Genomic DNA, 13502 nt, shown 5'->3' on the forward strand with positions numbered 1-13502 from the left:
ACTCAGACACCCCTGCCCCCAGCCCCTCTACCCTATTCCTAGCTTCTTCCTGCAGAGCATACCTAGAATGTTCTTAGTGTTTCCTGAGGCTTGGCCTCTGGCACTTTCTGGGAGGCCCTCTGCCACCCAGCAATGAGAGGCAAATGGGAAAGCCCGCATGAGCCACTCTGGGTGCCCCACACCAAGTCTTCCATCGGCTTTTTGGCTCTAGGAGTCAGACCCTGCCCTGGGCAGGAAGTTGCCAGCACCGCCTGGACACTTTTTAGTGTGTCATGGACAGTGTGAGGGGTCCAGAAGTGTTTGGGGCAGGAGCTCCCCAGAGCAGAAGTGAAGGTGGCCAGGGACCGGGACTTCTTGCAAAGTTTCATTAGAACAATGGGTTTCAGGGCCACAAGAGATGGGAAGGTCCCTAACACAGGTGATGGGCAGGGGTGACTCCCAAGTGGGTTGTGGCAGTGGAAGGAGTAGGAGCAGAGGGACAGGGTGGAGTGCGAGTGCCAGGAGGCAGTCGGCAGGTTGGGGGCTCCAGCAGGCTACCTGTGGGATGGAGGCCATGTGGGGGTGGGGCCATTTCTGGGCCTGGGAAGGACTCATTCAAGGACTGGGCAGAAAAAGCCCCACAGACAGACCAGGGACTACGGGGAGGTGGGTGTGATCAGTGCTTTTTTCCCCAAGGTGGACTGACATGAGCTCAAGTGACCACAAGGTGGCACTGGTAACTGTGGCAGCAGAAGTTTGGCTGGAAGGGAGACCTTCTGAGGGCATATAGAGCTGACAGCAGAGCATGTGGGTACCCCTGGGTGGTGCTATGGGGAGTGAGCACCAGGTTCTGGCAGGGTGCACAACCTGGCCTAGAGGAGGAGAACCCTAGTGCTGAAAGGACATGGCACTGGTGGAAGCTTGTGGGGTGGGGTGTGAGCAGGACCAGTGAAGGGTCGGGGCATGGGTGCTCAGAGATCTGTCCAGGGTAGTGAAGGTGTTAGCCAGGGAGGTGGTCACCTTGGCCTCAGGAGGACAGAGGTGGCTAGTCAGGATGGCGTGGGGATCCAGGCTATGGGACCTCTCCAACCCATGGTGCCCCCAAGTTTGGAGGGAGCAGAAGTCGGGGCCTGTGTGTAGATGCCCTACTATGGATCAGGGATTCCAGACTGGCTGCCTTCCTCTCCGGTTCGGAGTTCCAAGGGAGGCCGCTGGGGGGCGCTCTAGGCCAGGGCAGCCGCTGTTGCTGGAGGCGGGCGAGCGCCTCCGCTGTCGGCTCTTTATTCTTTCCGATGCTGTTGCTCCTCCCGCTGCTGCCATCGCGCTCCCGCCTCTGCCAGTCGCGAGCAGCAGGCCCCGCGCCCGCGGTCCCGCCAGCCTCTGTCTCTCCGGCTCTGGCTCCAGCTCCCCGGCTGGCGGGCGGAAGGGTTGCGGCGGCAGGGGTGGCCCTGGCCTTCTTCCATCCTCCTTCGCCTGCTTCGGAGCCCGCATTTGGGATTTCTGCTCCTGGATTATTCTGTGCACATCCTGTTATGAGCCTGGAGGGCCGGGGAGGGCCGGGCGTGCCCCAGGCGGTGAATGGGGTGAACTTTGAGAGCGCAGGAGCTGTCCACTGCCCCAGGGGTCCTAGAATGGGGGCAGTAGCCCCGAAGAGGCCTAAGGGCGCTCCGTGAGGACCCCCACTCCCCAAGAGAGAGGCCAAGCCCCAGGCCATGCCTCCGTTGCCGCTGGAGCGGCCCCCCCCGCCCCCCCCCCCCCGCAGCAGCCTGGCGCCTCGCTGGTGGTGCAGAACTTCATGATCCCCTGCAACGTCTGTCTGATCCTGCTGGCCACCTCTAGGTTGGGCTTCCCGGTGCTGCTCTTCCTCAACAACTGTACGTGGCGGCTGGGCGGGTCCAAGTGGCCCAGCTTGTGCTGGCCAAGTCCTGCTTCCCTGCTGGCAAGGGTACAGGGCAGGCAGGGTCACAGCCAGGCCAAGGGCCACAACTAGCTTGAATGGGCCACACATTCTTCTGGGGATGGAATGGATTGCTCTGGACCCCTTGAGACCTGTCCTTGGGCTCCTGGCCAGCTGACCCCCATCTTGATGGGGCAGAAACAACTTCCTGTGGGAGTAAGAAAGGGGCAGTTGCACTAGGAATGGGGGGGTTGGACTTATTTGGTACATCAGGTGACTTTACTGGGGACCCATTGGCAGGTGATGGGTGTAAAGCCCTGACCATGCATGCAGCTAGAAGGGCAGAGGAAAGTAAGGTCCCCTGCCCTCTTCTCCAGAGTCTGAGCCAGGCTATGGGGGAAGGGCAGAGTGGGAGTGGTGGTCTCTGGAAGGCCTTGCTCAGAGGGCCCTAACTTGGAGATTTGTTTTATTCCAGACAAACCTGGGACCCACTTCACACCAGCACCTCCCATGCCTCCTGACGGTGAGTGGGCAGCCTGGGTGGAAGGCAGAGCTTGGGGTAGCAAGTGGGCAGGGAACTCCTAGGGTGGGTTCATTCTAGGGTGTGTATTCCAGGGGTGCCAGGTGTCTGGAGACGGGAGGCTGGGCAAGGCAGCCTGGGTTCCTCCTGGGGCATCCACTGAGTGTAAGCCAGGGGTCTCAGCTCCTGGCAGTGCTCAGGCAGGACTCTGGTTTCCCTGGGCCTCAAGATTGGGAGGAACCATAAGAAGTGAGATGCTGGCAGGTGGTGTGGGCAGGGTGGGGGTGGGCAGTGGAGTGGGCTGGTTGTGGGGGGATTCCTCTCCTTTGTCCTTCCTTCTCCATTTTCAGGAAGGGCTGGGCCAGGCAGGGGTTGAGAAAGTCAGAAGTGCAGAGGGGAAACTGGGCTGGTGGGTGGGGAAGAAAATGGAGGGTAATGGGAGTGATCCGCCGTGTTTGGGGGGGGGGGGGTTGTGACAAGTTGTTTCCCAACTGTCACTTGAGATATTTGCTCAGTTGAGAGCATGCAGGCAGCGTGGCACCACAAGTGCAAAGGTCCTGAGGTTGCAACTCGTCTCCTCAGACGTCCGCTGGGTGTTGGATGGTGGCACCTTCTTTTTGCAGGAATCATCCGAGTCTCTTTCCCTGGCATCCAGTCCTGCCCGGCGACGGAGAGCCAATGACCCCCTGACCTCCAGCCCTGGGCGGAGCTCCCGGAGGACCGATGCGCTGACCTCTAGCCCTGGCCGGGACCTTCCTCCCTTTGAGGATGAGTCTGAGGGGCTGCTGGGCACCGAGGGGCCCATGGAGGAAGAGGAGGATGGGGAGGAGCTTATTGGAGACGGCATGGAGAGGTACCTTCGTTGCGGGCTCTGGGCTTGGTGGCAGGGAGCCCGTTTGTCCTGGTGACCTCACTGAGGGTGCTGGAAAGTTCTGGGTCGGGTGCCTTCTCGCCTTTCAGAACAGCTGGGTCCAGGGTCTGGGGGTGGGGGACAAGTTCATGAGTCACAGTGCCCCTCCCAGACAGGGTCTGGCTGAGTTTGCTCAGGGCCTTGCTAAATGGCTGAGGCTGGCCTCCAACTTGCGATCCTCCTGCCTCAGCCTCCCGAGCCGCTGGGGTGACAGGCATACGGTTTTCCGACCTGGAGGTGGTGGGCTGGGGTTCCTGAGCCTCCTGGGGGCAGCTCCAGGCTTTGGGTGCGGTTTGGGGTCCGGGGGTGGTCACTGACTGGTTCCATTTGGGAGCTCTCTCAGGGATTACCGGGCCATCCCAGAGCTGGACGCCTATGAGACCGAGGGACTGGCCCTGGATGACGAGGACGTGGAGGAGCTGACCGCCAGCCAGAGGGAGGCCGCTGAGCGGGTCATGCGGCAGCGAGACCGGGAGGCCGGCCGGGGCCTGGGGCACATGCGCAGGGGGCTGCTGTACGGTAGGTCGGGTTGTGCACTGTGAGAGGGGCGGGGCAGGGCCACCACGCAGGGGAGTGGCCTCATACACAGTTGTCCCCGGCCTTGGCAGACAGCGACGAGGAGGACGATGAGCGCCCTGCACGCAAGAGGCGCCAGGTGGAGCGCGCCACCGAGGAGGGCGAGGAGGATGAGGAGATGATCGAGAGCATCGAGAATCTGGAGGATCTCAAGGGCCACTCGGTGCGTGAGTGGGTGAGCATGGCCGGGCCGCGGCTGGAGATCTACCACCGCTTCAAGAACTTCCTCCGCACGCACGTGGACGGCCACGGGCACAACGTGTTCAAGGAGTGCATCAGCGACATGTGCAAAGGTACTGGGGCAGATCGGCTACAGATCTGGGGTTTTCTTTTGGGTGCCAGGGATTGAACCCAGGGTCCCTCCAGCCCTGAGCCCCCGTCCCCAGACCTTTTTATATTTTATCGAGAGACAGGGTCTCACTGAACTGCTTGGGGTCTTAAGTGGCTGAGGCTGGCCTCCACTTTGCGATCCTCCTGCCTCAGCCTCCCGAGCTACTAGTTTCCTTTCCAGCCTTGGTCCCTGTGGGTCTCGCCCCTCTGGGGAGCTGGGAATGGGGTAGGTGTCACTTATCCAGGTCCCACAGCCACCTCCGCGGGGGGGGGAGCCTTCCTGGGCTGTGAGCCGAGCGTCCCCCTTGTCACCTGCAGAGAACAAGGAGAGCCTGGTGGTCAACTACGAGGACCTGGCGGCCCGCGAGCACGTCCTGGCCTACTTCCTGCCTGAGGCGCCCGCCAAGTTGCTGCAGATCTTCGACGAGGCGGCCCTGGAGGTGGTGCTAGCCATGTACCCCAAGTACGACCGCATCGCCAGTCACATCCACGTCTGCATTTCCCACCTGCCCCTGGTGGAGGAGCTGTGCTCCCTGAGGTGACTTTGGGAGGGGACCCTGGGGTCCAGGGCGGTGTCATGACCGCAGGGCGTTCAGGTGGGGTGTCGTGCCAGGTGCCCCACGACTCTGGCCTCCCCATCCTGGCCTCCGACGCGCCTCGGCCTCCCCTCCCAGCCTCCAATGCACCTCAGCCTCCCCTCCTGGCCTCTGATGCGCCTCGGCCTCCCCTGCAGGCAGCTGCACCTAAACCAGCTCATCCGCACCAGTGGCGTGGTGACCAGCTGCACGGGCGTCCTGCCCCAGCTGAGCATGGTCAAGTACAATTGCAACAAGTGCAGCTTCGTCCTGGGTCCCTTCTGCCAGTCCCAGAACCAGGAGGTGAAGCCGGGCTCCTGTCCCGAGTGCCAGTCCGCCGGGCCCTTCGAGGTCAACATGGAACAGGTGAGAGGCCCCGGGCCTGTTGTGGGCTGTGGGCAGGGTGCAGCCTCAGGGTGACCACACCGTGTTTATTTTATTTAGAGACAGCGTCTCACTAAGTTGCTTAGGGCCTTGCTAAGTGGCTGAGGCTGGCCTCCACCTTGCGATCCTCCTGCCTCAGCCTCCGAGCTGCTAGGATTTCTGTTTCTTATGGAGGGTGCCCGGCTCCCCTTCCCTGCCTGTCCACTGTCGGGCTTGGCTATTCCTTTCTCGCGGTTCTGCAGTTCCAATAAGTTGTCCAAACTGGACTCACCTGGCCAGGAAGTGCCTGGAAGGTTCTAGAACTTCTGCCTGTGACCGCCCACAGCCAAAGACCTGCTGTGGGAAGGCCCAAGCCGGTCTTGCCCAGGGACCTCCCCAGGTCCGCCAGCCTTCCCTGGGGTCCTTACGGGTCCCGCCCTTCCCCTGAAGTGTCTTGCTCATGGGCAGGTTCAGACCCCGCTTCCTGGGAACCCAGAATGTACGTCTTCTGGAAGCCCCGTGAAGCAGGTGGCACCACTTTCCTGAGGGAGAAACGGGTGTTCAGAGAAGTGACTGGCTGAGGGGACCACCCAGCCAAGTGGCCTGGAGGATCCAAGCTCAAGCAAATATGCTGATCCAAGTTTTACGCTTTCAACTATCTTAATTCGTTACCAGCTGTTACTGTAACAAAACACTAGAGATAACTGGGTTATAATGCAGAAAGGTTAATTTTGGCTGAAAGTCGAGAACTTTCTGTGCACAGCTGGCTGGTCCTGTCACTTTGGGGCTTTATTGACACTTGCTATCCTGGCATGGCTCCAGGGGCTCCGTATCCATTCCTTGATTTGATCCCTGTCTTGAGTTTTTGGTTTCAATATGATCATCTCTATTCTGTGAAGGCACAGAGAGAGGGATTCACTTGCCTAAGATCACACAGCTTAGGTCCCAGCACCAGAACGTGAACCCAAGTAGCCAATAGAGGGTGTTCTCGGGGGACGGTGGCCCTGCAGGTCCATGCTGCAGCCTACTGGGCCCCAGTGGGACGCTTTAGGGACAGGAATGTCTTGTCTGTGGGGAGAATGAGCCCCAGGACTTCCTCTGTGTCCCTCGCAGACCATCTATCAGAACTACCAGCGCATCCGCATCCAGGAGAGTCCGGGCAAAGTGGCCGCGGGCCGGCTGCCCCGCTCCAAGGACGCCATCTTCCTCGCCGATCTGGTGGACAGCTGCAAGCCAGGGGACGAGATTGTAAGTGGCCAGGCATGCTCTGGGGAAGGGGCCGAGGTCCAGAGGGAACTGGTGTGAGCCACCACGCCTGTTAGGGGGCGGTCAGCAGTCATTGGTAGGAGGGACACTTGGCCTGAGATGAGGTCCTAAGTCCTTGGGGCAAAGAGCTTTTCCTGTTTGCGATGGATTGTGTATCTGTCAGCTTTCGTTGCTGTAACAAAACAACCGAGATAATCAACGTATAAGGAAAAAAAAAGGTTCACGTTGGTTTCTGAGGTTTCAGCCTCGGGGTTGCTTGGCCCTGTCCCCCCTGACCACTTGGCCTCTGGCTGTCCCCAGGAGCTGACCGGCATCTACCACAACAACTACGACGGGTCCCTCAACACCGCCCACGGCTTCCCCGTCTTTGCCACTGTCATCCTGGCCAACCACGTGGCCAAGAAGGACAACAAGGTGGCCATCGGGGAGCTGACGGACGAGGACGTGAAGATGATCACCAGCCTCTCCAAGGACCAGCAGATCGGGGAGAAGGCAGGTGGCAGCGGGGACCCCGGGCTTCTTGGGCACCCCTCAGGCTCAGTGGCCAAACTGGAGCAACTTTGATATTGAGTACTGGCAGTGGGATCAGCAGTAGGACTTCCCTGTGCCCTGGGTCAGGGTTCCTGGGGTCAGAGGTCAGGGTCACCTTCTGTGACACCTGGGTCAGTAGGCATCTCTGGTCACACTCCTTCCTGTCCCCCCCGTGGCTCCGGGTTCTCAGCCTCACTTCTCGTTCGGCCTCTTGAATTCTGTGTGTGTGTGGCAGGATGTGGGGGGTGGGGGTCCCAGAGATGGACCCCAGAGGCCCTCAACCCCTGAGCCCTGTCCCCAGCCCTTTTCATATCTTAGAGACAGGGTCTCGCAGAGTTGCTCAGCGCTGGGTTGAGGCTGGCCTCCCAACTTGTGGTCCTCCTGCTTCGGCCTCCCAGGTCACTGGGGTCTCAGGAGTGCCCGGCAGTGTCCCTCCTTTGTAGACCAGAAGGAAACCAGGGTCTTGTTAGGATTAAATGATCCCCGGGAAATGCAGCCCCCAGATGGGACTGGGCCCCAGGACCTGTTACCTCTAGGAGGACCTTGGTCAGCGGCGTAGGGCAAACGTCCGGCTGCACTGGTCGCTTGGTTGAAGAGAAGCTTAGCCTGGGGCGTCCGTCCTGCATGGGAAGCCAAGAGCTGGCCGGTGACTCTGTCCTGCAGAGACATTACCTCATCCCGGGAGGCCAGAGGGGCTGGGCGGGACGGTGTCGGGGACCGGCCATCTCTGCGGCCCAGTGACACCCGGGCAGTCCCCAGGCAGAGGAAGGATGGAAGGAGAATCGCCGGCTGCCCACGGGCCTCATTTCCCCCCAAAACAGCCCCCAGACTCCCGGGCTGAGGGTCTCCTCTGTGCCCATGAACAAGCTGAGACACAGGAGTGGAATATGTCACTCTTGGTGACAGTGTGAAGGAGATGACAGTGTCCCCAGGTGCTGCTAAGCAGAGCCTGGCAGGGCAGGGGGCTGTGGAGGTTGAGAACATGATCCATGTACATATAGCTGGGCACGGCGGCCCACGCCTGTCACCCCAGGGGCTCGGGAGGCCGAGGCAGGAGGATCGCAAGGTGGAGGCCAGCCTCAGCCACTGAGCGAGACCTTGAGCGACTCAGCGAGACCCTGTCTCTAAATAAAATAGAAAAAGGGGCTGGGGACGGGGCTCAGGGGTTAAGCACCCCTGGGTCCAACCTCTGGTTACCCCCACCCCCCAAAAAGGGGTAGTGACTCTTTTCCTTCTGAGGGGTGAGTGCTGGGCTCCTGTTCACCTGCGTGTCCCCTGCTCTCCTCAGATCTTTGCCAGTATCGCCCCCTCCATCTACGGGCACGAGGATATCAAGAGAGGCCTGGCCCTGGCGCTGTTTGGTGGGGAGCCCAAGAACCCAGGTGAGCACCCCGGGGGTCCCACGTGCCTCTCCTGGTGGCTCTCTCTAGTGGCTCGTTTTAATTCTTTTTTTTCCCATAAAAGAACTAAAATCAGCCAGGTGCAGTGTGATCCCAGGGGCTGGGGAGGCTGAGGCAGGAGGATCGCAAGGTGGAGGCCAGCCTCAGCCACTGAGTGAGGCCCTGAGCCACTCAACGAGACCCTGTCTCTCAATAAAATGCAAAATAGGGCTGGGGACGGGGCTCAGGGGTGGAGCACTTGCCTGGCTCAGGGTTCAGTCCCCAGGCCACCCAAAGAATGTATCAGGAAAGATCTAATGCATAGGTTTGGGGAGGGTTGGGGGACGATGCAGCCGCATCCTGGGGTCCTTACCCACCTGTCCACCCCCGTCTCTGTCTCTAGGCGGGAAACACAAAGTGCGGGGTGACATCAACGTGCTCCTGTGTGGGGACCCCGGGACGGCAAAGTCTCAGTTCCTCAAATACATCGAGAAGGTGTCGAGCCGCGCCATCTTCACCACGGGGCAGGGGGCCTCGGCTGTGGGCCTCACGGCCTACGTCCAGCGGCATCCGGTCAGCAGAGAGTGGACCCTAGAGGCTGGGGCCCTGGTTCTGGCAGATCGAGGAGTGTGTCTCATCGATGAGTTTGACAAGGTGGGTTCCAGGACACGGGGACGGCAGGATCCAGGAATTGGAATTTTTTATTTCATTTATTTATTAATTTATTTCCTGGTACCAGGGATTGAACCCAGGGTCCCTCGACCCCTGAGCCCCGTCCCCAGCCCTTTTTCTATTTTATTTAGAGACAGGGTCTCCGCTGAGTTGCTCAGGGCCTCCTTCAGTGGCTGAGGCTGGCCTCCAACTCGCGATCCTCCTGCCTCAGGCTCCCCGGCCTCTGTGTCTCTCACAGATGAATGACCAGGACAGGACCAGCATCCACGAGGCTATGGAGCAGCAGAGCATCTCCATCTCCAAGGCCGGGATTGTCACCTCCCTGCAGGCCCGCTGTACCGTCATCGCCGCCGCCAACCCCATTGGTAGGCTCAGAGACACGGTTTCGCTGAGTGGCTGAGGCTGGCCTCCAACTTGAGATCCTCCTGCCTCAGCCTCCAAGCCTCTTTGGTGATGATGGGCATGTGCCACCGCACCCGGCCCTTCCTGGGGAACGGCTTTCTGCCACACGGTGGGCTCTTTGGGACTCTGCTCCAGGAATCCCTTTACTGTCTCCTGGTCCAGAGCAGATGGCAGGCACCAGGCAGCCATTCTGGGACTGGGAGCAGCTTCTCCAGGTGGGGAGCGGGGTGGGGTCCTGCATGCCAACCGGGGCTCCACGGGGTTTCAGGTGGCCGCTACAACCCTTCGCTGACCTTCTCGGAGAACGTGGACCTCACAGAGCCCATCATTTCCCGCTTCGACGTCCTGTGTGTGGTGAGGGACACCATGGACCCTGTGCAGGTACGGCCTCGCCTGCCCAGGGTCAGGACCACCGCACCACACGGGCACGGCCTGAGGCCCAGCCTTGTCCCCTTGTCCCCATGTTGTCCTAAAGTCTCCTTCCTTCGCATCTGCTCCCCCCTCCCCAGTGCCCTTCACGGTCCTCTGCCTGTTCCTGTGTCCCCTGCTCCTCTCTGCTCCTGTCCCCCTCGACCAGGGGCTGCTGTCCCTGGGGTTGGTCATCTGGCTTTCCACCCTGGTCCCTCCCTGACCATCTGCCTCCCTAGCCACCTCAATACCAGGGGCCCTTGACCATGGAGCCTTGTCCCCAGCCCTTTTTCTATTTTATTGAGAGACAGGGTCTCGCTGAGTTGCTCAGGGCCTCGCTAAGTGGCTGAGGCTGGCCTCCACCTTGCGATCCTCCTGCCTCAGCCTCCCAAATTGCTAGATGACAGGCTGGTGCCGTGTCGTCTTTTGTTCTGAAATGGGGACTTGCTGTGCTGGCCAGGCTGACCCCACACTCCTGGGCCATAGCACTTTTGTGCAGCTGGCCCTATAGGGGTGTGGCACTGTGTCCCACTTGGAGTGTGTTGATAGCTTCTCTCTCACCAGGCAGTGAGCTCTGGGAAGACTTTGTCAGGTTTAGCATCGTGTTCTGGGCTCTGAAAACGGCCTGGAGACAATATAAGAGCAGATGGCCCACGCCGTCACATCCCAGTGGCTCAGGAGGCTGAGGCAGGAGGATCGCAAAGTGGAGGCCAGCGTCAGCCACTGAGCAAAACCCTGAGCAACTTGGCGAGACCCTGTCTCTAAATAAAATACAGAAGGAGCTGGGGACGGGACTCAGGGGGTAGGCGCCCCTGGGTTCCATCCCTGGGACCAATAAATTAAACACGGTGGGCAGGATGTGTGTGACCCACCAGGCTCAGGGCCTGTCCCCGCTGCCGTAGGACGAGATGCTGGCCCGCTTCGTGGTGGGCAGCCACGTGCGTCATCACCCCAGCAACAAGGAGGACGGGGGCCTGGTCAATGGCAGCGCTCCGGAGCCCGCCATGCCCAACACATACGGCGTGGAGCCGCTGCCCCAAGAAGTACTCAAGAAATACATCATCTACGCCAAGGAGAAGGTGCACCCCAAGCTCAACCAGATGGACCAGGACAAGGTGGCCAAGATATACAGCAACCTGAGGAAGGAGTCCATGGTGAGCACTTGGGCCGCCGCTGTGTGCACGCCGGCTCCGGAGGCTGAGGCAGGAGGATCGCAAGGTGGAGGCCGGCCTCAGTCCCTCAGCAAGAGCCTGTCTCTAAATAAAAAAATAAAAGGGGCTGGGGACGGGGCTCAGGGGTGGCAGCATCCTGGGGTCCGTCCCCCCGGGTGCCCAACGTTAGCACCAAGCGGGAGGCACAGCGGCCCCTGGAGTGGACCGGTTTGCGGTTGGAAGAGGCCCTGAGCTCACTGGGCAGCTCCTTCCGCCCTCGCTGAGCCTGCCCTGTCCTCCCCCCCCGTGCAGGCCACGGACAGAATCCCCACCACCGTGCGGCACATTGAGTCCATGATCCGCATGGCCGAGGCCCACGCGCGCATCCACCTGCGGAACTACGTGATCGAGGACGACGTCAACATGGCCATCCGTGTGATGCTGGAGAGCTTCATCGACACGCAGAAGTTCAGCGTGATGTGCAGCATGAGGAAGGTGGGCGCCGTCCCACCCGGGGGACCCCCGTGCAGCGTGGCCGGGAGGGCCAGCTCTGGGAAGCAGGCCTGGGGGCTCTGGTCTGCCTCCCACATGCTTAGGAGGCTGAGGCAGGAGGATCCCAAGGTGGAGGCCAGCCTCTAAAATTTAGCGAGACCCTAAGAAACTGAGCAAGACTGTCTCAAAAGAGCAGAGCCGGGGACTGGCGGGGGTGGGTGTCCCACCTGGGTGTGGCCCTGCCCCTCACCTGGCTGTTGGGAGCCGAGGTGCGGGGAACCCAAAATGGTCCCCGCTGGGTGGTGTCTGACCTGTCCTTCCTCCTGCAGACCTTTGCCCACTATCTTTCCTTCCGGCGTGACAACAACGAGCTGCTGCTCTTCATATTGAAGCAGTTGGTGGCCGAGCAGGTGACCTATCAGCGTAACCGCTTTGGAGCCCAGCAGGACACCATCGAAGTGCCCGAGAAGGACTTGGTGGACAAGGTATGGGCTCCCGTGGGAGGTCGGGGCCGGGGCTTGGCTCCCTGGGGAGCCGTCCGTCATCCTCAGGGGCTTGGCGGATGGGCCTCGAGCAACAGCCGGAAGTTGGTTGAGGCTGGCCTCCAACTCACAATCCTCCTGCCTCAGCCTCCCGGGCTGCGAGGATTCTGGACATCGCCTCCTCCAGGGCCCGTTAAGTCCACTGACTCGCACACTTGTCCTTTGTCCCCCCTGTTAGGCTCGGCAGATCAACATCCACAACCTCTCTGCCTTCTACGACAGTGACCTTTTCAGGATGAACAAGTTCAGCCTCGACGTGAAGCGGAAATTGATCTTGCAGCAGTTCTGAGGCCCGCCCCCTGGGGCCCACCCGGAGAGGGACTCCCTGATGACACACCATATTCAGGGGAAATCAGACCAAGCGCTCAGTCACTTTGTGCACGTGAAACCCAAACTCCTGGGAGACTCAGGGGGTTAGGGTTGGGGTTGGCGGCGGGATGTCTAGCGTCCCCGGTGGTATTTATTTTTCTGGCCTCGCTTTTTTGCTTCAGGAACACTTTTTAGGGGGTGGGGGGTACCAGGGATGGGACTCGGGGAGCCCTCGACCACTCAGTGGCATCCCCAGCCCGATTGGGTATTTTATTTAGAGGTGGTCACAGTCGCTTAGTGCCTTTTGCTGAGGCTGGCCTCCACCTTGAGATCCTCCTGCCTCAGCCTCCCGAGTCGCTGAGATACTGGGCATGCGCCACAGCGCCCGTTAGACTTTTTAAGTGGGCGCCTTTGACTGCTTAGGTTCCTACCCGTGGTACCTCCTGTCTGCAGATTTTTTCCTGGAATTCTGTCCTGTTGTAGAAGGACTCACGGCTCCTACTTGAGTGCTTATGATTCCTGTGATAGTGAGGCTTCTGTCCCCAAGCGGGACATGAGGAATCTGCCACAGGGCACATGGATTGTTCACCACTTTTACTCCTATATTAATTAATAGGATTCTTGTCCTGGGTTATGTTCCCGCAATGCTTTGAACATAATTTTTTCTTTCTGTAGTTCAGATTTTTAATAAAGTTGAATAAAATCGAAATCTTGGTATCTATTGGCCTCTGTTCTTTTATTTTTTCCTACTTTTTTTGTTCCCAGGGATGGAACTCGGGAAGCTTCATCCCTGAGCCCTGTCCCTAGCCCTTTTTATATTTTATTTAGAGACAGGGTCTCTCTGCTGAGTTGCTGAGTCTGTCCTCTACCTTGCGATCCTCCTGTCTCAGCCTCCCAAGCCACTGGGATGACAGGGCGCGCGCCTGGCCGTATTTCATGGTTCCTTGTGAGCAATGTTCTTTTCATGAATTTCTCAACACAACTGAATTTAAATTATGATGTGCTCTTTAACCCTGGAGTCGTTTAGAAACATGCATTTCGGATCATGATTTCCTCTTCCATCAATTCAATCTCTTTTGCTTTTTATTTTTCAAGCAATCACCATTTCAGATCCACAGGCTAATCTGGCTATACTGTTTTTTTTGTTTTGTTTTGTTTTGTTTGGGGGGGGGGTGTTCCTGTCATTCCCAGGAACTGGAC

General features: G+C 59.5%; 1 protein-coding gene across 1 annotated transcript; it reads left to right on the top strand.

The window, feature by feature from the left end:
• The first annotated feature begins 2038 nt into the window (after positions 1-2038).
• LOC143386880 (DNA replication licensing factor MCM2-like) lies at positions 2039-12715 on the top strand. The gene is made up of 17 exons (XM_077108140.1): positions 2039-2092; positions 2352-2399; positions 3020-3249; positions 3650-3825; positions 3915-4175; positions 4531-4750; positions 4946-5153; positions 6264-6398; positions 6717-6908; positions 8236-8329; positions 8730-8980; positions 9237-9363; positions 9669-9781; positions 10711-10962; positions 11272-11454; positions 11781-11936; positions 12172-12715. The coding sequence occupies exons 1-17, from the start codon at positions 2066-2068 to the stop codon at positions 12280-12282; spliced, it is 2784 nt and encodes a 927-aa protein (XP_076964255.1). The 5' UTR covers positions 2039-2065; the 3' UTR covers positions 12283-12715.
• The last annotated feature ends 787 nt before the right edge of the window (positions 12716-13502 follow it).

The sequence above is a fragment of the Callospermophilus lateralis genome, unplaced genomic scaffold (assembly GCF_048772815.1).
Source record: "Callospermophilus lateralis isolate mCalLat2 unplaced genomic scaffold, mCalLat2.hap1 Scaffold_167, whole genome shotgun sequence".
NCBI classification, from domain to species: Eukaryota; Metazoa; Chordata; class Mammalia; order Rodentia; family Sciuridae; genus Callospermophilus; species Callospermophilus lateralis.

What these genes read in the sequence shown, in the direction of transcription:
- LOC143386880 (XM_077108140.1), top strand. Translation starts at nt 2,066, where the DNA reads ATGGGGCAGAAACAACTTCCTGTGGGA. An exon ending in GAGGAGCTGTGCTCCCTGAG is followed by an intron (nt 4,751 to 4,945) that starts GTGACTTTGGGA and finishes CCTCCCCTGCAG; the next exon opens with GCAGCTGCACCTAAACCAGC. An exon ending in TGATGTGCAGCATGAGGAAG is followed by an intron (nt 11,455 to 11,780) that starts GTGGGCGCCGTC and finishes TTCCTCCTGCAG; the next exon opens with ACCTTTGCCCACTATCTTTC.